Source organism: Phyllobates terribilis, unplaced genomic scaffold, assembly GCF_046119375.1.
Source record: "Phyllobates terribilis strain yellow unplaced genomic scaffold, ASM4611937v1 Scaffold_5__5_contigs__length_657084704, whole genome shotgun sequence".
Taxonomy (NCBI): Eukaryota; Metazoa; Chordata; class Amphibia; order Anura; family Dendrobatidae; genus Phyllobates; species Phyllobates terribilis.
In genome coordinates, this window is record NW_027362765.1 from 255,213,344 (window position 1) to 255,235,965 (window position 22,622).

Below are 22,622 nucleotides of genomic sequence, written 5' to 3' on the forward strand. Positions count from 1 at the left end.
GGGGGCCGCACTTCAGTGGGCTATAGCAGTGTTCCCCAACTCCAGTCCTCAAGGCCCACCAACAGGTCATGTTTTCAGGATTTCCTTAGTTACACAGGTGATGTAATTATTGCCTGTGCAGGTGATGGAATTATCACCTGTGCAATACTAAGGAAATCCTGAAAACATGACCTGTTGGTGGGCCTTGAGGACTGGAGTTGGGGAACCCTGGGCTATAGTACCGACACTTCCAGCACTGAAGTTCTGTGGAATGATGCAGCTCTCAGGTGTCAGTTTCGCCGAGGCCTTTCCGATACAGTTAAGGATGCTCTGGCACTGCATACTCCACCCTGTTTCTTGGGAGCCATAACTCAGGCCATTCAGTTGGATTACAGGATTTGGGAGAGGTGTGATGAGCAGCAGGGGTTTTCTGTCATTACCCCTGAATCTGTTCACATACCTGAGGTGGAACCAATGGAGGTTGGATCGGCCAGCTCGCAGACCATTTGAGAGGGCATTTTCTCAAAGATTGCTCGATACTTCTCAAGTAAGCAAATCATCGGTAAACGCTTAAAGGGGTTTTCCCACAAACAAAAGTTCATTTGAAAAATTGTCTGTCTGACCGTGTACAGAACATACCACATCTCATGGGCAGGGGAGGAAGCAAAAGACAATACAGACATTACAGCAGGGGATTGCAGAGGATTCATTTTGTGAGGTAAAACTTTTCACTGCTGTTTTTAAACAATATTTTACCTCACAAAATGAATCCTCTGCGTTCCCCTGTTGTAATGCCTGTGTAGCATCGGCGTCTCTGCCTCCTGCTAGGCAGAGACGCTGTCCCTCTCACCTTCCTGTTCAGCGCGCGGCGTCCTCCAGCGCTCCTTCCCTAGCTGCTGCCGGCGCGCGCTCCTTCCCGGGCACTGTGCTTAGGTCGCGCGCGCGCTCCCCCTCTCTTAAAGGGGCCGCGTGCGTCGTCCTAAGGAGTCCCCGGCCAATTGCCGGAGGACTTCCCATATATAAGGCACCTCCTCCAAAATGGAGGTGCCCGAGCAAAGTTGTTTGCACTGTGTCTGATCTCTGCTTCAGCCCTCAGGTCCCGCTGCTAGCCTGACTTCTCGTCCTGCCTGCCAGCCTGTTATCTGCCCGTTACCTGCCGAGCCTGCCAGCCTGCTCACTTGGAGCGCTCACCTGTTACGTGCCTGTTACCTGCCTTGGCTATCTGTCCGCTCATCTGGGAGCATCCGCCTGCCCTGTCTGTCAGACCGCTCACCTGGGAGCGTCCACCAGTTACCTGCCTGTTACCTGCTGTGTCCGTCAGCCCACTCACCTGAGAGCGCCCACCAGTTACCTGTCAGTTACCCGCCTCGTCTGTCTGCCCGCTCACCTGGGAGCACCTGCCTGTTTCCTGCCAGCCTGCCTGGAGATCCTGCCGTCACTTGCTGTGACCACCTTCCTGGTAAACCTAAAGACTGCTACTTGCCCTGCTTTCTCGAACTGTGACCACCTGTCAGCTACCAGAGACTTCCGCCTGCTTGCCGTGTCCATCCGCCATACCGGTCAGTCCCAGCCATTTGACCCGTGGGAGCCACCTGCTCTCTTACAAGGTTGTCCCCAGAGTAGCACCTGGTCCCTCAGCCCGGATCCTCCCTGGTCACGGTGTCGTTAGCTGCCGTACGACCAGGGTCGGTTCGGGTGGATACTTAGTCACACCCCTCTGGGTCCCTCCCTGCACCTCGGCACAGAGGTTCCACCACCCGAACCCGTAACAGCCTGTGTAGCATCGGCGTCTCTGCCCCCTGACAGGCAGAGACGTCGTCCCCCTTGCTGGCCCGGCGTCTTCTGGCCCTCCTGATGCTGCTGCCAGCGCGCGCCGCTTCCCGAGCACTGTGCTTAGGGCACGCGCTCCCTCCCTCTTAAAGGGGCCGCACGCGCCGTCCTAAGGAGTCCCCGGCCAATGGCCAGAGGACCTCTCATATAAAAGGCACCTCCTCCAAAATGGAGGTGCCCGTGCAAGGTTGTAGCTGTGTTCTAAACTCTGCTTCAGCCCTCAGGTCCCGCTGCTAGTCTGACTACCAGTCCAGTCCACCAGCCTGACTACCAGTCCATTCCGCCAGCCTGACTACCAGTCCAGTCCGCCAGCCTGACTACCAGTCCAGTCTGCTAGCCTGACTACCAGTCCAGTCCGCCAGCCTGACTACCAGTCCAGTCCGCCATCCTGACTACCAGTCCAGTCCGCCAGCCTGACTACCAGTCCAGTCCACCAGCCTGTCTACCTGTGTCCGCCAGTCAAGTACACTCTCCAGCCCAACGGTCTGCCTACGGTCCTAACCCACCAGTCTGTCTATGGGCCAGGCTTGTCTGCCTACCCGGAGAACGTACCAGTTACCTGCCGTGCCTACCAGCCAGCCTACCTGGAGGCTCCTGTCAGATACCCGTGGTGTCAGCCAGTCCGTCTTCCCGGATCACCCGTCAGCCTGCCTGCCGTGCTCATCTGCTGTACCGGTCAGTCCCTGCCTTCTGACCCGTGTGAGTCACCTGCTCTCATACAAGGACTGGTCCAGAGTAGCACCTGGTCCCTCTGCTCAGTCCTTCCCTGGTTCACGGAGTCGATTGAGCCGCCATGCGACCTTGGTCAGTCCGAGTTGATACCTAGTTACGCCCCTCTGGTCCTTCCTTGCACCACAGCACAGAGGTTCCACCACCCGGATCCGTAACAGTTTGCACCGGCCATGGAACCCAGTGGCCCCCAGGCTCCTTCGCTTGCTGACCTGTACCAGGAGGTTTCTCGTCAGAGATCCCAACAGGAAACCATCCTGACCTACTTGCGGTCTGTCAACTCTCGCCTGGACACGCTGTCCATCCCACCAGTATCCGCCTCGAGCTGAGCGACACCTGCTCTGGTGGCGCCTCTGCCTACCAGTGCCATGGCATCCAGCTCAGGACCCCGGCTCCCTGCACCTCCTCATTTTGGGGGTGACCCCGTCTTATGTCGGGGTTTTCTGAACCAGTGCACAGTGCACTTTGAACTACTGGCACATCAGTTTCCCTCCGACCGGGCCAAGGTGGTGTTTATCATGTCTCACCTCACGTGGGAAACATTGGCATGGCTAAACCCTCTATGGGAGAGAGGGGATCCCCTGGAGTCCGATCTTCCGGCTTTCCTCACTGCCTTCCGGAAGGTGTTCGATGAGCCCGGACGAAGGACTTCTACTGCCTCCTCATTGCTCCGACTCCGCCAAGGGAGTCTCACCGTGGGCCAGTATGCCATACAGTTCCGTACCCTCGCTTCTGAGCTTGCCTGGAACAACGAGGCTCTGGTGTCAACCTTCTGGGATGGTCTTTCCGGATGGATCAAGGACGAGCTAGCCGGCCGGGACATTCCTACCACCCTGGATGACCTGGTATCTCTAGCTACCCGGATTGACATCTGTTTCCTGGAACGAGCTAAGGAGACTACCCGGGAGAGAAGATTTCCTCGTCTTGCTCCTCTTTTCCAGAAACCTGCCCCCCAACCCGCAACTCCCCAGGCACGCTCACCCGAACCCATGCAGATCGACCAGACCAAGATGGTCCAGTCTCTCCAAGAAATACACAGTGCCGAGGGGAGCTGTTTCTACTGTGGTAGTAAGGAGCATCTGATCCGTTCCTGCCCAGAGAAGTCGGGAAACTCCAGTGTCTAGGACCACTCGGAGAGGTCGTCCTAGGTAAGAGTAAATCCTCTCTGTTCTTGACTCTATCCGTTTCTATTTCCTGTGGAGAAACCCGCTTCTTTGAAACCGCCCACCTGGATTCCGGAGCCGCTGGGAATCTCATTTCTCAGTCCCTTGTAGAGAAGTATCAGATTCCTACCAAACCTCTGGCTGAACCATTGGCAGTCGTTTCCGTGGATGGAAGACTCCTTCCGGTGACCATCTTGCTCGTCACAGAGCCTGTAACCCTTCAGGTGGGAATGTTGCACTCCGAGAGGATCTCCTTCCATGTGCTATCCGGACTCTCTCACTCCCTTTTGCTAGGTCTACCCTGGCTACAGAGACATGAACCCTTTCTGAATTGGCGATCCGGTGAGGTGCTCCGTTGGGGGCAGGATTGCCATGAGACCTGCCTGGTTCCAGTTCGCCCGGTTCGACCTCCGTCTACCCCGGCTAATTTACCTGGTCTATCGGCACCTTACTGGTCCTATGCAGATGTCTTAGACAAGAAGGAGGCAGAGACACTGCCACCTCATAGGCCATATGATTGCCCTATCGACCTGGTACCCGGTGCCACTCCACCCTGTGGGCGTATCTACCCCTTGTCACTGGCCGAAACCCAGGCCATGTTGGAGTACATCAAAGAAAATCTGGCTAGGGGATTCATCCAGAAATCTACCTCCACGGCTGGAGCTGGATTCTTCTTCGTAAAAAAGAAAGATGGTTCACTACGCCCCTATATCGATTATAGGGGACTTAACCAGATTACTATAAAAAATAAATACCCCCTGCCACTCATCTCAGAGCTGTTCGACCGCCTTAAAGGCGCGAAGATCTTCTCCAAGCTCGATCTTCGTGGGGCGTATAACTTGGTCCGGATCTGCCAAGGAGACGAGTGGAAGACGGCATTCAATACCCGGGACGGCCAATATGAATACCGTGTGATGTGCTTCGGCCTCAGTAATGCTCCAGCCGTATTCCAAGAACTAGTTAACGACATCTTCCATGACCTCTTATATTCATGCGTGGTGGTGTACCTGGACGACACCTTGGTCTTCTCTCTCCGGATCTACCCACACACCAGAGGGATGTTCATCAAGTCCTGCTTAGGCTCAGGCGGAATCACCTATACGCAAAATTTGAGAAATGCCTCTTCGAGCAGACCTCTCTTCCGTTCCTGGGCTATATTATCTCTAAGACTGGTCTACGGATGGACCCCGAGAAGGTCTCTGCCGTTTTAAAGTGGCAGCGACCGGAGGGGTTGAAGGCGATTCAGCGATTCCTGGGCTTCGCTAACTATTACCGCCTCTTCATCCCGCATTTCTCTTCCCGGACTGCACCCATCTCTGCGCTCACGCGTAAGGGTGCTAATCCTAAGGAATGGACATCCGAAGCGGAGGAGGCCTTCTTCTCCTTAAAACAAGCCTTCTCTTCTGCCCCGGTGCTGCACTGTCCGGATTGCAACAAACAGTTCTTTCTGGAGGTTGATGCTTCCTCTTCCGGAGCCGGAGCGGTGCTCACCCAGAAATCTCCGTCCGGGAGAATGGTAACCTGCGACTTCTTCTCCAAGCTCTTCTCCTCGTCCGAGCACAACTATTCCATAGGAGACTGAGAACTGCTAGCCATCAAATTGGAGGAGTGGCGTTACCTGCTAGAGGGGGCTCTGCACCCGGTGGTCATCTATACTGACCAGAAAAACTTGGCATATCTACAAAATGCCCAAAGACTCAATCCGCGCCAGGCCCGGTGGTCTTTGTTCTTCGCATTACTGGTGGCCTTCCCTGTGCAAGGATGTTGTAGACTTCGTCACGGCCTGTTTATCCTGTGCCCGCAACAAGGTTCCCAGACGTCTTCCAGCCGGCCATCTCCTGCCTCTTCTCGTACCTGCTGCCCCGTGGCAACACATTGCTATGGACTTTATTACTGATCTCCATGTTTCTGCCGGTTGTACAGTCATTTGGGTGGTCGCTGACCGCTTTTCTAAAATGGCCCACTTTATCCCTCTTCCTGGTCTCCCGTCTGCATCTGTGCTGGCTAAGGACATCATCCATTACATCTTTTGTCTCCACGGCCTACCCCTCCACACTGTGTCTGATCGAGGGGTCCAGTTCACTTCTCGCTTCTGGAGAGCTATGTGTAAACTGCTGGATGTCTCTCTGGATTTCTCCTCTGCTTATCATCCTCAGTCCATTGCCAAAGTGGAACGTATAAACCAGATCCTTACCAGCTTCCTCCGGCACTTCGTCAACGCTCACCATACCGATTGGGTAGAGCTCCTACCATGGGACGAGTTCTCCTATAATAACCATGTGAGCGAATCTTCTTCCAAGTCCCCGTTCTTTGTGGTCTACGGTCAACGCCCCTGGATTCCGTTTCCCGTCTCCGCTTCAGTGGACAATCCTGCCACGGAGTTTCTGGTCAGCGAATTTTCCACCATTTGGGAGGACACTAGATCCGCACTTCTTCAATCCTCCGAGCAGATGAAGAGACATGCTGATAAGAAACGTCTGGATCCGCCTCAATTCCATCCGGGAGACAAGGTTTGGCTCTCCTCCAAACATGTTCGTCTCAAAATATCCTCCTATAAGTTGGGCCCACGGTTCATCGGTCCATTTGAAGTCCTCAAGAAAATCAATCCAGTGGCCTACAAGTTAAAACTCCCGGCCACCTTACGGATTCCCAACTACTTCCACATATCTCTCCTCAAACTGGTTGTTCTTAATTCTTTTTCCGACGATCCAGGTATCTCCCCAGCTCCGGTCTCCACTGAGGACGTCTATGAGGTAGAGAACATTCTGGCCACCAAGAGGGTAAGAGGAAAAACCTTTTTTCTGGTGGATTGGAAGGGGTTTGGCCCAGAGGAAAGAACTTGGGAACCCAGGGAGAACATCCACGCCCCGCTTCTTCTTAAAAAAAAAATTTCGGGCCTAAAAAAGAGGAGGCGTAAAGAGGGGGGGGGGTACTGTAGCATCTGTGTCTCTGCCCCCTGACAAGCAGAGACGCCGTCCCCCTTACCGCCGCGCTCCTGGCCCGGCGTCTTCCGGCCCTCCTGCTGCTGCCGGCACACGCAGCTTCCCGAGCACTGTGCTTAGGGCGCGTGCTCCCTCCCTCTTAAAGGGGCCGCGTGCACCGTCCTAAGGAGTCCCCGGCCAATGGCCAGAGGACCTCTCATATAAAAGGCGCATCCTCCAAAATGGAGGTACCCTGCTTCAGCCCTCAGGTCCCTCTGCTAGTCTGACTACCAGTCCAGTCTGCCAGCCTGACTACCAGTCCAGTCCGTGGCCTGACTACCAGTCCAGTCCGCCAGCCTGACTACCAGTCCAGTCCGCCAGCCTGTCTACCTGTGTCCGCCAGTCAAGTACACTCTCCAGCCCGATGGTCTGCCTACGGTCCTAACCCGCCAGTCTGTCTAAGGGCCAGGCTTGCCTGCCTACCCGGAGAACGTACCAGTTTCCTGCCGTGCCTACCAGTCAGCTTACCTGGAGGCTCCTGCCAGTTACCCGTGGTGTCGGCCAGTCCGTTTTCCCGGATCAAGCGTCAGCCTGCCTGCTGTGCTCATCTGCTGTACCGGTCAGTCCCTGCCTTCTGACCCGTGGGAATCACCTGCTCTCATACAAGGACTGGTCCAGAGTAGCACCTGGTCCCTCTGCTCGGTCCTTCCCTGGTTCATGGAGTCGATTGAGCCACCGTGCGACCTTGGTCAGTCCGAGTTGATACCTAGTTACGCCCCTATGGTCCCTCCTTGCACCGCAGCACAGATGTTCCACCACCCGGATCCGTAACAGTCTGTATTGTCTTTTGCTTCCTCCCCTGCCCAGGAGCTGTGGTATGATCAGTACATGGTCAGACACAGACAATTTTTAAAATGAACTTTCGTTCGTGGGAAAACCCCTTTAAGTCTGAGTGATTGTAGAGGAGGTCATCCAGACTTCCAGATACCTTTTTACTCCTCAGATAAAGTACTGCTGAACGTGGAACTACTTTTCCAGAACCAGTCATTATCAGCAGGGCCAGCGTCAGCACCCAGCGTACCCGGGCAAGTGCCGGGGCCCTGGAAAATGAGAGGGGCCCACCGCCCACTCACTGTCGGGGCCCACCGCCCACTCACTGTCGGGGCCCTGGCCGCTTCTTCGGCACCTGTTCAGTGACGCAGGCGCTGCTTGATTGCCGGCACGCCCCCCCTGCTAGTAATGACGCGGCAGGGTCGACAGCACTGCACCTTTAATTGTGCTTGTGTGTCGCCCCTGCCGCGTCATTACTAGCAGACACAACCGCACAGTGCGCGGCCATGTCTGGGGGGAGTGCAATCAAACACCGTCGGAGGTCCTGCACAGATGGGGGGGAGCGGCTTGGACCCGGACCCGACCGCAAGTGGGCCCCTCTGATGGTCCAGGGCCATGATGTCTGTGACACGCTGGGGGCCCTGCACTGCCCCATACCTGAGGAGCTGCTGGACAGGACACTGGACCGGGGACAGGTGAGTGAGGCTTCCCCAATCCCCATATTAAAAATATTTGTAATGGGTCTGTGTGAGTGCATGTATGTGAATGTCAGTGTGTATGACTGTGTATATATATTTGTCTGTTTTATATATGTCTTTAAGAATTTGTGTAAAAATGTGTGTATGTCTGTATGTGTACATATCAGTGTACCGTGTGTGCGTGCATAAGTCTGTGTACCGTGTGTGCGTGCATATGTCTGTGTACCGTGTGTGCGTGCATATGTCTGCGTACCGTGTGTGCGCATGTCTGCGTACCGCGTGTGCGTGCGCATGTCTGCGTACCGCGTGTGCGTGCGCATGTCTGCGTACCGCGTGTGCGTGCGCATGTCTGCGTACCGCGTCCACGTGTCTGCGTACCGTGTGTGCGTGCGCATGTCTGCGTACCGCGTGTGCGTGCGCATGTCTGCATACCGCGTGCGCGCATGTCTGCGTACCGCGTGTGCGTGCGCATGTCTGCGTACCGCGTGCACGTGTCTGTGTACCGTGTGTGCTTGTGCATGTCTGCGTACCGTGTGTGCGTGCGCATGTCTGCATATGTGAAGGATGAGGTGGCAGGCTGGGCCCTGTGTACTATATATATATTTCTCCGCCGTATCTGTGCATCATGAATCGTGTATGTGTTAAAAGGGCCGACTGGGACTATTTCGCCCGGGGCCCAGAAAAACCTGGAGCCGACCCTGATTATCAGCATTAGCTTTCATTGACTATGCAGCCAACTTCATTGATTCAGGATTGGTTGTGAGATTAGGATTAGGGACAGTTAGGTTGGAAGGATCCATTCAATTTGTTGCCATTGACAGGACACTAGAACCTTGTCCATCTGGTAATGGTGGAATCCATCTCCTGCTATGTTTTGGATAATTTGCCTGCTGGGTTGGTATTGGGGTTTCCATGACTGTGTATTCACAATCCTGTTATTGATTGGTGTCAGAAGGATATTGTTACGTGGATCCCCAATTGTCTTAGTTCTGTATAAATATTCTCCGCTAATCTAGGGGGTCGCCAGGGTACCTGCAAGACTTCGGAGATGTGTTCTCAGATAAAGAAGCAGAGATATTACCTCCCCATCGTCCTTATTGTGCTATTGATCTCGTCTCTGGTGCCAAATTACCTAAAATTTGCCTGTATAATTTATAGGGTCCTGAACGTACCATTATGAAATATGTAAATGAAAGTTTATGGAAGGGTCATATCCGTCCTTACTCCTCGACTGTAGCTGCTGGGGTTTTCTTTGTTAAAAAGAAAGATGGGGGTCTCCGTCCTTGTCTCAATTTCCATGAATTAAATAAAATTATTGTTAAGAGTACTTACTTAGTTTCACTTATCCCCAACCTATATATTCAGTTTATGGCGGCATAATGGTTTTCTAAACTAGATCTTATAGGGACGTATAATTTGATACGCTTGCAGAAGGATGATGAGTGGAAAACTGCTCTTTTCATGCCTGAGGGTCTATTTCAAAATCTTGTCATGCCTTTTGGGTTAACGATTGAGCCAGCAGTTTTTTAAAACTTTATGAATAATATCTTTTCTGATTGTATTGGAAGGTTTATTGTAGCATACCTTGATGATATTGTAATTTTTTCGCCTGATCTGGATTCGCACTATGAATGTGCCTGTTTTGTTTTACAAAAGCTTAGAAAAAATTCTTTGTTTGCTAAATTGTAGAAATTTACTTTTTCTGTGCAAGAAATATCGTTCCTGGGGTCCACTGTATTGGCTGAAGGGATTAAGATGGATCCTGGGAAAGTGCAGGCCATAATTGATTGGGTTAAACCTCGTGACCTTAGGAGCTTTCCGGGACTTTGTAAAAAAAAGAAAAAAAAATGTGCCTAAGCACTAACAGGCAGGTAGTTGCAACTTACCTGCCTGTTGTGCCCAGCATCGTTCTCCGCCGGCACCGAGCGGTTACGGACCGCTCCTGCCAGCGATTCAGCTGCTCTTTGTCAACAGCACTTCCTTTTCCGGGCAGCTCTGCTGACAGGGAGGACTTCTGGCATCATGCTTATTGACAGCTGGCTCCCCCAGTTAGGCAGCAGGGATCCGACTGTTAATCAGAATAACTTCAGAAGTCCCACCCTGTCAACGGAGCAGAGCGAAAAAGAAACCGCTGCTCTGTCCAAGTGACGTCAGCAGGAGACACTGAATCGTGAGCAGAAGCAGTCAGTGACCGCTCTGTGCTGGCGGGGAGCAGTGCCAGGCATAATAAGCAGGTAGGCAGCAACCACCTGCTTAGTGTTTAGGCACTTTTTTTTGCTGATATCCTCTTTAAAGCATTGCAACGTTTTCCAGGATTAAAAAGGAAGGTACAGTACATCCAACACTGGGTCCTTGTAAAAAATCCTTATTTATTGCAAATCCATAAAAACTCCAGACATAGAGTAATTGCAATCGGTTTCTAGGATTCGTCAATTACTACAGAAAATATATTAGGGGTATTTCTCAAATTGTTAGCTTGATGGTAGACAAAGTAAAGTGTGAAAATAGAATTGTGTCCTGTTATACGGATATTTAAACTGGTATTTAGCTTGGTACTTTAATGGTTCTTTTAATGTGTCTTACCACAGGGAAGCAAAGATAAACTGGCCTCATGAATGCAACGCTCTGTCTCTGGATCTATGATTAAATTTACTCCTGCTGCCAAATGGGCAATGAAACGGTGAAAGGGACAGCCACATGGTAGATGGTTTCCTGATAGATCCCTGCAATATAATAATAAAAGTGTGGTTATAAACACTGAATGTTCAAAACCAAATTTTTTGAAAAGTAATACAGTATATTGGAGCCAAGGATATAAGTGCACACATGGACTCTTCCTATCCATAAAACATAGCAAATTGAAAAAATTGAACTCCAAACAGCATTAATATGCTATAAAAAAAACTTTTTACTGTACGCAATTTCTTTTAGTACAATTTCAATAACAATTTCATACTTCGTGTATTACCATATGCAGGTGAAATGTTCTTAATCCCTGTTTGGCAATTGTAAACTCATTTTCTTTTGGCACAAATGCCTCCAATATGAGATCCAGACTTCAAGACATGTAGCAGATACAGAAGCAGTCGGGGAAACGTCCCCTTTCTCAAGCATCGTGCGAAATATGAAATTATTATTGAAATTGTACTAAAAGAAATTGCATACAGTAAAAAGTTTTTTTATAGCATAAAATGCTGTTAGGAGTGCATTTTTTCAATTTGCTACGTTGTAAATACTGAGACAAAGAGAATTAGAAAGTGACCATACGTTTCAGTGAAGAAGTGAATACTCATTGTTCTGGAGCATTAAGCAATTACTCTATCCCCTGCCATCATGATGTAGAGCAGGGGTCCCCAACCTGTGGCTCGGGAGCCACATGTGGCTCTTGGGCCATGCTGTGTGGCCTGTGGCGGCTCGCCAGTTTAGTGCGGTAGCAGTAGTTTTAGCAAACAGCTATGAAGAGAAGGTCCTCAGATGGTGACTTTTGTGAGTAGTGCTGCATAGAAGTGCAGATATGAATCGACACATACTGAAGGATAAATATAGTAACCTGGAGATAGGATGATACTGACAGGTACAGGGATGCTTGAAGCTGGGTGCGATAATGTGATTGTGCATAATGCAAGAACAACAAAAAAGGGGAAAGTGGGAACCCCTGGATGTAAGTATACTGCCTATAAGGGCGGTGGGAACAAGGTTTCGGTGTGCTTTCTGTAGGGAAGCTTTGGTTGTTATTATATCGGGACTGTGCCAAGGGTGATGGAAGGTCTATGACTAAAGGCGGTTTGTCAGAAACGCCTCAGATTTTAATCTCTCACTGAACTTGTTTGTATTTTAACGAACTTCTAATAAAGATCAATTCCTTTTATTATTTCCGGATGGATGTGCCGAATTCTTACCCTTTTCCTCATGGACTTTGCTGTGTTTCACCAGCAGAATTAAGGCACCCTCGGTTATTCTTCTTATCCAGCCAACTTTATTACCAACAGAAGTGGTGAGCTCTATTTACCCTTTTTTTCACATAGTAAGAATCTCATTAATACCATGTCAAGGTGTAAAAGTGTGGGGATTTTTGAAAAGTTTTTATTTTGTTTCCATTTTTTTCATCATTTGCATATCATTATCATGTCTATCCATCCTAGGATTTTCATAATTCCATGACTTTTCTTTCTTAGTATTGAGATATTAATGTTGAGGAGTGTATTATTGTATTTTTAGGACCACAGTGGGACGTGGGTTGATAACGCCTAATTTATGACCATTATAATTAAGACAATAGACATAAGAATATTTGGGAACAATCTATGATTTACATATAATAGTACTCACAATGTCTGCAGTCCAGGAAGAAAATTATTCCAGAATTCATCAATTATCCAAATGTTGCTGTGACTTAGATTTCTGAAGGGAGAAAGAGCAGAACACAAGAGCTATGAGTGTGATATACAGTGGGTACGGAAAGTATTCAGACCCCTTTAAATGTTTCACTCTTTGTTTCATTGCAGCCATTTGCAGTTCATTTTTTTTCTCATTAAAGTACACTCTGCACTGCATTTTCACTGAAAAAAACAGAAATGTAGAAATTTTTGCAAATTTATTAAAAAAGAAAAACTGAAATATCACATGGTCATAAGTATTCAGACCTTTTGCTCAGACACTCATATTTAAGTCACATGCTGTCCATTTCCTTGTGATCCTCCTTGAGAAGCTTCTACTCCTTCATTGGAGTCCAGCTGTGTTTAATTAAACTGATAGGACTTGATTTGGAAAGGCACACACCTGTCTATATAAGACCTCACAGCTCACAGTGCATGTCAAACCAAATGAGAATCATGAGCTCAAAGGAACTGCCCAAGGAGCTCAGAGACAGAATTGTGGCAAGGCATAGATCTGGCCAAGGTTACAAAAGAATTTCTGCATTACGCAAGGTTCTTAAGAGCACAGTGGCCCCCATAATCCTTAAATGGAAGAAGTTTGGACCACGAAAAGTCTTCCTAGACCTGGCTGTCCAGCCAAACTGGGCAATCGTGGGAGAAGAGCATTGGTGAGAGAGATAAAGAAGAACCCCAAGATCAGTGTGGCTGAGCTCCAGAGATGCAGTAGGGAGATGGGAGAAAGTTCCACAAAGTCAACTATCACTGAAGCCCTCCACCAGTCGGGCCTTTATGGCAGAGTGGCCCGACGGAAGCCTCTCCTCAGTGCAAGACATATGAAAGTCCGCATAGAGTTTGCTCAAAAATACATGAAGAACTCCCAGACTATGACAAATAAGATTCTCTGGTCTGATGAGACGAAGATAGAACTTTTTGGTGATTATTCTAAGCGGTATGTGTGGAGAAAACCAGGCACTGCTCATCACCTGCCCAATATAATCCCAACAGTGAAACATGGTGGTGGCAGCATCATGCTATGGGGGTGTTTTTCAGCTGCAGGGACAGGACGACTGTTTGCAATTGAAGGAAACATGAATAGAGCCAAGTACAGAGATATTCTGGTTGAAAACCTCTTCCAGAGTGCTCTGGACCTCAGACTTGGCCGAAGGTTCACCTTCCAACAAGACAATGACCCTAAGCACACAGCTAAAATAACAAAGGAGTGGCTTCAGAACAACTCTGTGACCATTCTTGACTGGCCCAGCCAGAGCCCTGACCTAAACCCAATTGAGCATCTGTGGAGAGACCTGAAAATGGCTGTCCACCAAGATTCACCATCCAACCTGACGGAACTGGAGAGGATCTGCAAGGAAGAATGGCAGAGGATCCCCAAATCCAGGTGTGAAAGACTTGTTGCATCATTCCCAAGAAGACTAATGGCTGTACTAGCTCAAAAGGGTGCTTCTATTCAATACTGAGCAAAGGGTCTGAATACTTATGACCATGTGAAATTTCAGTTTTTCTTTTTTAATACATTTGCAAAAATTTCTACATTTCTGTTTTTTTAGTCAAGATGGGGTTCAGAGTGTACTTTAATGAGAAAAAAAATGAAGTTTTTTAGAATTTACCAAATGGCTGAAATTAAATAGTGAAAAATTTAAAGGGGTCTGAATACTTTCTGTACCCACTGTATAAACAGGACCATCATTAGATTACTGATTTTCCCATGTACTGTGTACTCACAGGTTCCTTATGTTGTGGAGCCCATTAAAGTCCTTTGAGTGAAGCAAACTCAGCTGGTTTCCAGAGAGGTCCCTGAAGGAATAGGAAATGTTCAGGTAAATATTTTAATTGTAATAGATCAAGGTCCACTGATTTAGCACTCTATTTGCCATATCTAATAGGCCACATGCACATGTTCAGTCAGGGGCAGACACTGAAAGGAAAGGGCCCCTGTGCAAGAATTGTGTATGTGCCCCCCCTTTCTTAAAGGGTACTTCCATTTTAATATTTTTTGTGCTCATCGGCTTGGACTATGGAAAGCATAATAAAATCAGGGTTACTCATTTTCATCTGGTCTATTGATGTCTCTCTGTTACTGCTCTATGTTTACAGGCTGCAGTGGTAATGTCACATGTGACCACTTTAGCCAATCACACGGCTTAGCAGCTTGTTCTGTCTACCTCGGCATGACTGCTGACCTCAGTGATTAGCTCCAGTACTCACGTGTTTTAGTGATGACATCACGACAGGACCCTGAAAACAAAGACCAGAGCAGTAGCAAAGAGGAATTGCTGGCCCCGAGGTGGATGAGTATCCCTGATTTTACTGTTTTTCTCTATTGCAAGCCTAAGGGAATTAAAATAAGTAAAACCGAAAATCCTTTTAAAGCACCACCCCTAAGCTTTTTTTATTGCACCGCTGAAGTGGTGCTTTAAATGTAATTCCCCTGCCCCATCTCACACTCACCTACCGCCACCTTCATCCTTTGCCAGCGTCGCTCCCGTCGATCTCCGGCGAAAAGTGACCTGCCAGCAGCTCCAGTGTTTCATGCAGATGCTGGAGGTCACTTTCAATATAAGTCTATGAGAGCCTTGTTCTGGCCTCATTCTGGTCTCGATCTAGCCTCATTCTGGCCTTGTTCTAGCCTCGTTCTAGCCTCGTTCTGGCCTCGTTCTGACCTTATTCTGGCCTCGTTCTGGCCTCATTCTGGCCTCGTTTTGGCCTTGTTCTGGCTCTCAAAGACTTGCATTGAGACCGTAGCTTCTGATTTCCAGCCACTCAGAAACTGTGCTCACATGCAGGCGCTACAGAATGCCATAGAAGTGGTGACGAAAACTGGTGAAGACCGCCGGAGGGTGAGTATATGACTGGGGGGCAGGGGACTTACATTTAAGGTGCCATTCCAGCGCTGAAGAAAAAAAAAACTGCCGGGTGCTTTAAGTAACATTATTTGATACAACAAAAACATGTTGGACACACATCAAAAAATTACAATCACACACATAAATGAGTACAGCACACACATCAGACACATCACACAAGCACAGTGTAGCCATGAGAAATGTCACACAAGCACAGCGCACAAATCACACAAGTGCACATATTATAAACATACGAGTAAGCCGCACACATCACAGAAGTGCAGGACACACAAGAAACACATAATCAGACTAGCACAAACGACATACCATATGTGCACAATTATTACTGTACAATCTACATCATAAGTCAGTCACACTGCTAAGAATATTTATCACAGGCAGATACATACATACATACCAGACATACAGGTAGATACACAGATATGCAGGCACATACACACAAATTACAGACATATATCATATATACAGATACATAGCATATATACCAGCATATAAACACATACCTTATATATAGGCACATCCACATATTTGGTAGAAACACACATATACCATATATATAGGCACATACACTCATATATACAGGAAAATGCACACACCGTATAAACAGTATACACGCATATACCGGTACATACACACATAATATATATACAGTATGCACATACATGTCTCCAGGCACATACACACCATATATACAGTATACATACAGTACAGACCAAAAGTTTGGACACACCTTCTCATTTAAAGATTTTTCTGTATTTTCATGACTATGAAAATTGTACATTCACACTGAAGGCATCAAAACTATGAATTAACACATGTGGAATTATATACTTAACAAAAAAGTGTGAAACAACTGAAAATATGTCTTATATTCTTGGTTCTTCAAAGTAGCCACCTTTTGCTTTGATGACTGCTTTGCACACTCTTGGCATTCTCTTGATGAGCTTCAAGAGGTAGTCACCGGAAATGGTTTTCACTTCACAGGTGTGCCCTGTCAGGTTTAATAAGTGGGATTTCTTGCCTTATAAATGGGGTTGGGACCATCAGTTGTGTTGTGCAGAAGTCTGATAGTCCTACTGAATAGTCCTACTGAATAGACTGTTGGAATTTGTATTATGGCAAGAAAAAAGCAGCTAAGTAAAGAAAAACGAGTGGCCATCATTACTTTAAGAAATGAAGGTCAGTCAGTACGAAAAATTGGGAAAACTTTGAAAGTGTCCCCAAGTGCACTTGCAAAAACCATCAAGCGCTACAAAGAAACTGGCTCACATGAGGACCGCCCCAGGAAAGGAAGACCAAGAGTCACCTCTGCTCCTGAGGATAAGTTTATCCGAGTCACCAGTCTCAGAAATTGTAGGTTAACAGCAGCTCAGATTAGAGACCAGGTCAATGCCACACAGAGTTCTAGCAGCAGACACATCTCTACAACTGTTAAGAGGAGACTTTGTGCAGCAGGCCTTCATGGTAAAATAGCTGCTAGGAAACCACTGCTAAGGACAGGCAACAAGCAGAAGAGACTTGTTTGGGCTAAAGAACACAAGGAATGGACATTAGACCAGTGGAAATCTGTGCTTTGGTCTGATGAGTCCAAATTTGAGATCTTTGGTTCCAACCACCGTGTCTTTGTGCGACGCAGAAAAGGTGAACGGATGGACTCTACATGCCTGGTTCCCACCGTGAAGCATGGAGGAGGAGGTGTGATGGTGTGGGGGTGGTTTGCTGGTGACACTGTTGGGGATTTATTCAAAATTGAAGGCGTACTGAACCAGCATGGCTACCACAGCATCTTGCAGCGGCATGCTATTCCATCCGGTTTGCGTTTAGTTGGACCATCATTTATTTTTCAACAGGACAATGACCCCAAACACACCTCCAGGCTGTGTCAGGGCTATTTCACCAAGAAGGAGAGTGATGGGGTGCTACGCCAGATGACCTGGCCTCCACAGTCACCAGACCTGAACCCAATCGAGATGGTTTGGGGTGAGCTGGACCGACCGCAGAGTGAAGGCAAAAGGGCCAACAAGTGCTAAGCATCTCTGGGAACTCCTTCAAGATTGTTGGAAGACCATTTCCGGTGACTACCTCTTGAAGCTCATCAAGAGAATGCCAAGAGTGTGCAAAGCAGTCATCAAAGCAAAAGGTGGCTACTTTGAAGAACCTATAATATAAGACATATTTTCAGTTGTTTCACACTTTTTTGTTAAGTATATAATTCCACATGTGTTAATTCATAGTTTTGATGCCTTCAGTGTGAATGTACAATTTTCATAGTCATGAAAATACAGAAAAATCTTTAAATGAGAAGGTGTGTCCAAACTTTTGGTCTGTACTGTACATATATATATATATTCATACATATATATTACGTACAGTACAGACCAAAAGTTTGGACACACCTTATCATTTAAAGATTTTTCTGTATTTTCTAGACTATGAAAATTGTACATTCACACTGAAGTCATCAAAACTATGAATTAACGCATGTGGAATTATATACTTAAGAAAAAAGTGTGAAACAACTGAAAATATGTCTTATATTCTAGGTTCTTCAAAGTAGCCACCTTTTGCTTTGATGACTGCTTTGCACACTCTTGGCATTCTTTTGATGAGCTTCAAGAGGTAGTCACTGGAAATGGTTTTCCAACAATCTTGAAGGAGTTCCCAGAGATACTTAGCACTTGTTGGCCCTTTTGCCTTCACTCTGCGGTCCAACTCACCCCATACCATCTCGATTGGGTTCAGGTCTGGTGACTGTGGAGGCCAGGTCATCTGGCGTAGCACCCCATCACTCTCCTTCTTGATCAAATATCCCTTACACAGCGGTCAAATAGCCCTTACACAGCCTGGAGGTGTGTTTGGGGTCATTGTCCTGTTGAAAAATAAATGATGGTCCAACTAAACGCAAACTGGATGGAATAGCATGCCGCTGCAAGATGCTGTGGTAGCCATGCTGGTTCAGTATGCCTTCAAATTTGAATAAATCCCCAACAGTGTCACCAGCAAAGCACCCCCACACCATCACACCTCCTCCTCCATGCTTCACGCTGGGAACCAGGCATGTAGAGTCCATCCGTTCACCTTTTCTGCGTCGCAGAAGGACACGGTGGTTGGAACCAAAGATCTCGAATTTGGACTCATCAGACCAAAGCACAGATTTCCACTGGTCTAATGTCCATTCCTTGTGTTCTTTAGCTCAAACAAGTCTCTTCTGCTTGTTGCCTGTGCTTAGCATTGGTTTCCTATCAGCTATTTTACCATGAAGGCCTGCTGCACAAAGTCTCCTTTTAACAGTTGTTGAAGAGATGTGTCTGCTGCTAGAACTCTGTGTGGCATTGACCTGGTCTCTAATCTGAACTGCTGTTAACCTGCGATTTCTGAGGCTGGTGACTCGGATAAACTTATCCTCAGAAGCAGAGGTGACTCTTGGTCTTCCTTTCCTGGGGCGATCCTCATGTGAGCCGGTTTCTTTGTAGCACTTGATGGTTTTTGCAACTGCACTTGGGGACACTCAAAGTTTTCCCAATTTTTCGGACTGACTGACCTTCATTTCTTAAACTAATGATGGCCACTTGTTTTTCTTTACTTAGCTGCATTTTTCTTGCCATAATACAAATTCTAACAGTCTATTCAGGAGGACTATCAGCTGTGTATTCACCAGACTTCTGCACAACACAACTGATGGTCCCAACCCCATTTATAAGGCAAGAAATCCCACTTATTAAACCTGACAGGGCACACCTGTGAAGTGAAAACTATTTCCGGTGACTACCTCTTGAAGCTCATCAGGAGAATGCCAAGAGTGTGCAAATTAGTCATCAAAGCAAAAGGTGGCTACTTTGAAGAACCTAGAATATAAGATTATTTTCAGCTGTTTCACACTTTTTTGTTAAGTATATAATTCTACATGTGTTAATTCATAGTTTTGATGCCTTCAGTGTGAATGTACAATTTTCATAGTCAAGAAAATACAGAAAAATCTTTAAATGAGAAGGTGTGTCCAAACTTTTGGTCTGTACTGTATATATACAGGCACATTAACACATACCATATATACTGGCATATACACACATATATACATAGGCATATACACAGGCATATATACTATGTATACTGTGACCGAGACACTGGTATGGTTTATGAGGGGAGGTATCTGTCACGCAGGTTGCTGGCCTGTGTGAACTGAAACCAATAGACTTTCTGCCAGCATGTTATATGCTGGAGGTTAACTCTTTTAAAGGGTGTGGTTTTATGGGAATGATGTAGAGATGGGAGGGAAGTCATTCCCCATACCTCCACCTCTGGGTGTGGCTGAGCAAGGTTTAAATGCTCAGTCACCATTTTTTTTTCAGTTGTTGAGTTTGGAGTGGCAAGGACTCCAGACTGGAAGGCCACAGCTCAGAGAGGAGCTGAAAGCTAGGACTACAACCTGCGTGGCTAATCCCACAATGCTATGGACTGTGTTATTGTTTATTTTTTTGTTTTGTTGTTTTGCCAGTAAGGCTGTGTTTATTTTTGCTGGAGTGCAGAGCTTTATGCCACATAATAAAGCCTGCGGAGAAAACACGGTTCCTGAGTCTACTTCCAGAAGCGGCCGAGTAAAGCGTCCTACCACAATACACACAGGCACATAAACACATACCATACTGGCACATACACATATATACTATATAAACACAGGCACATTTACATATACCCAGATAATTACCACTCTGTTGCTTCCTCTCCTGCTGTGTCCTGTGTAACCAGAAGTGGTGGTGGTGGAGTTGTACGACCTCCATCTTCCTGCTGTCTCTTCAGCCCTCCTCTCCTTCAGGCCTGCTCTCATCATTGGCTGCTGAAGCTGCAGCCTCTATCCTCTCCTGAGCAGGGAGCCCCGGCCATCTTCTCCCCTGTGCTCTCACACAGGGAAAAGGGGCGGAGCTTATTGCAGAGCTGCAGGAGAGCTTTTTAATAGAAAGCACTTCTCACTGATTCCGAGACCCATCGGGATTCACCAGTTTACAGGTGAGCTAATCGGACCCCAGCAATATTACTGTTCATGGCCCTCTTCTAGATGTGAGGACCCCCCCCCCCTCTGGGCCCCTGTGCAGCTGCATCAGCTATAAGTCCTCCCCTGCATTCAGTATTTGTAAGCCAAAACCAGGAGTGGGTGATAAATACAGAAGTGGTGACGTGTTTCTATTATACTTTTCCTCTGATTGTTCCACTCCTGGTTTTGGCTTACACATACTGAGGTAAAATACTGACCAAATACTGAACATATGAACATGGCCATAGTGAAATTCATCTATTGATTTTCAGTCATGCCACCTATTATCTGTCCACTACATTTTGTCAATCTGCTGAATGAAATGTATAATAGAGATTAGATGGAGGTATCAGACAACACAGAGCTAGCGTGTTGTCTGTTACCATGGAGATGCATAGGTCTGCATAGAAGCTGGACAAACAAATTAAAAATAATTTTTTCATTAATGCCTACTGCAAATTTAAAGGGATTGTAAAACTCCCCTTTTTTAAAAATGGGTCCAGCATGGTCTAAAAATAAAAAAGTCCCTGATTCATTGAGCAGTTTTTGGCAGTTTCCTGATGTAAAATTGCTTGAAATATCTACAACCCCTGGCAAAAATTATGGAATTATGGAATCACCGGGCTCGGAGGATATTCATTCAGTTGTTTAAGGTTGTTGAAAAAAAGCAGATCACAGACATGGCACAAAACTAAAGTAATTTCAAATGGCAACTTTAGGGCTTTAAGAAACACTAAAAGAAATCAAGATTAAAAATGTGGTACTCAGTACGGGTAATTTTTTTCAGACCAAGCAAAGGGAAAAAATTATGCTTATGGTCATTGTCTTGTTGGAAGGTGAAACTTCGGCCAAGTCTGAGGTCCAGAGCACTCTGGAAGAGGTTTTCATCCAGAATATCTCTGTACTTGGCCACATTCATGTTTCCTTCAATTGCAACCAGTCGTCCTGTCCATGCAGCTGAAAATCACCCCCATAGCATGATGCCGCCACCACCATGTTTCACTGTTGGGATTGTATTGGGCAGGTGATGAGCATTGCCTGGCTTTCTACACACATACCGCTTAGAATTATCACCAAAAAGTTCTATCTTCGTTTCATCAGACCAGAGAATCTTATTTCTTATAGTCTGGGAGTCCTTCATGTGTTTTTGAGCAAACTCTATGCGGGCTTTCATATGTCTTGCACTGAGGAGAGGCTTCCGTCGGGCCACTCTGCCATAAAGGCCCGACTGGTGGAGGGCTTCAGTGATAGTTGACTTTGTGGAACTTTCTCCCATCTCCCTACATCTCTGGAGCTCAGCCACAGTGATCTTGGGGTTCTTCTTTACTTCTCTCACCAAGGCTCTTCTCCTATGATTGCTCAGTATGGCTGGACGGTCAGGTCTAGGAAGACTTCTGGTGGTCCCAAACTTATTCCATTTAAGGATTATGGAGGCCACTGTGCTCTTAGGAACCTTGAGTAATGCAGAAATTCTTTTGTAACCTTGGCCAGATCTGTGCCTTGCCACAATTCTGTCTCTGAGCTCCTTGGGCAGTTCCTTTGAGCTCATGATTCTCATTTGGTTTGGCATGCACTGTGAGCTGTGTGGTCTTATATAGACAGGTGTGTGCCTTTCCAAATCAAGTCCTATCAGTTTAATTAAACACAGCTGGACTCCAATGAAGGCGTAGAACCATCTCAAGGAGGATCACAAGGAAATGGACAGCATGTGACTTAAATATGAGTGTCTGAGCAAAGGGTCTGAATACTTATGACCATGTGATATTTCAGTTTTTCTTTTTTAATAAATTTGCGAACATTTCTACATTTCTAAAATAGTGTAGGTTGGGTATCGAAGGCGCTAACGGGCTGTTCTCTTCCAGTAGCTGCGAATTATCGACAGGGAACCACTTGGTGTCCGTAAATGTATGTATACTGGTAGTTGGGGTATTGGTTCGCACTGACAGTAGTGAGACGGATTCGGGAGGGAGGATTAAAAATCTTTTTATTAGATCATAAAATAAAAGGTGATGTTCTAAAATTGTTTCTTAAAATATATAGTACAATACAGGGACTGTATATGTGTGATAGAGAGCGTAATTAATAAATATATAAATAAATAAATAGATAAATAGGCGAATAGATGTTAGTAGTTCGAGCTGGTACTCTTGGGGTTCTCTGGAGTACGATGATGGATTCGGTAGG

At 47.0% G+C, this 22,622-nt stretch overlaps 1 protein-coding gene across 1 annotated transcript in view; it reads right to left on the reverse strand.

The window, feature by feature from the left end:
- LOC141271536 (polycystin-1-like) overlaps positions 1-22,622 on the reverse strand; it is a 238,287-nt gene that overhangs the window by 159,395 nt on the left and 56,270 nt on the right. Inside the window, exons 2-4 of the mRNA XM_073681591.1 lie at positions 14,268-14,339; positions 12,481-12,552; positions 10,735-10,874 (exon numbers count right to left, since the gene is read on the reverse strand). Coding sequence (XP_073537692.1) covers positions 10,735-10,874; positions 12,481-12,552; positions 14,268-14,339 — 284 coding nt within the window. The remainder of the gene's footprint in view (positions 1-10,734; positions 10,875-12,480; positions 12,553-14,267; positions 14,340-22,622) is intronic.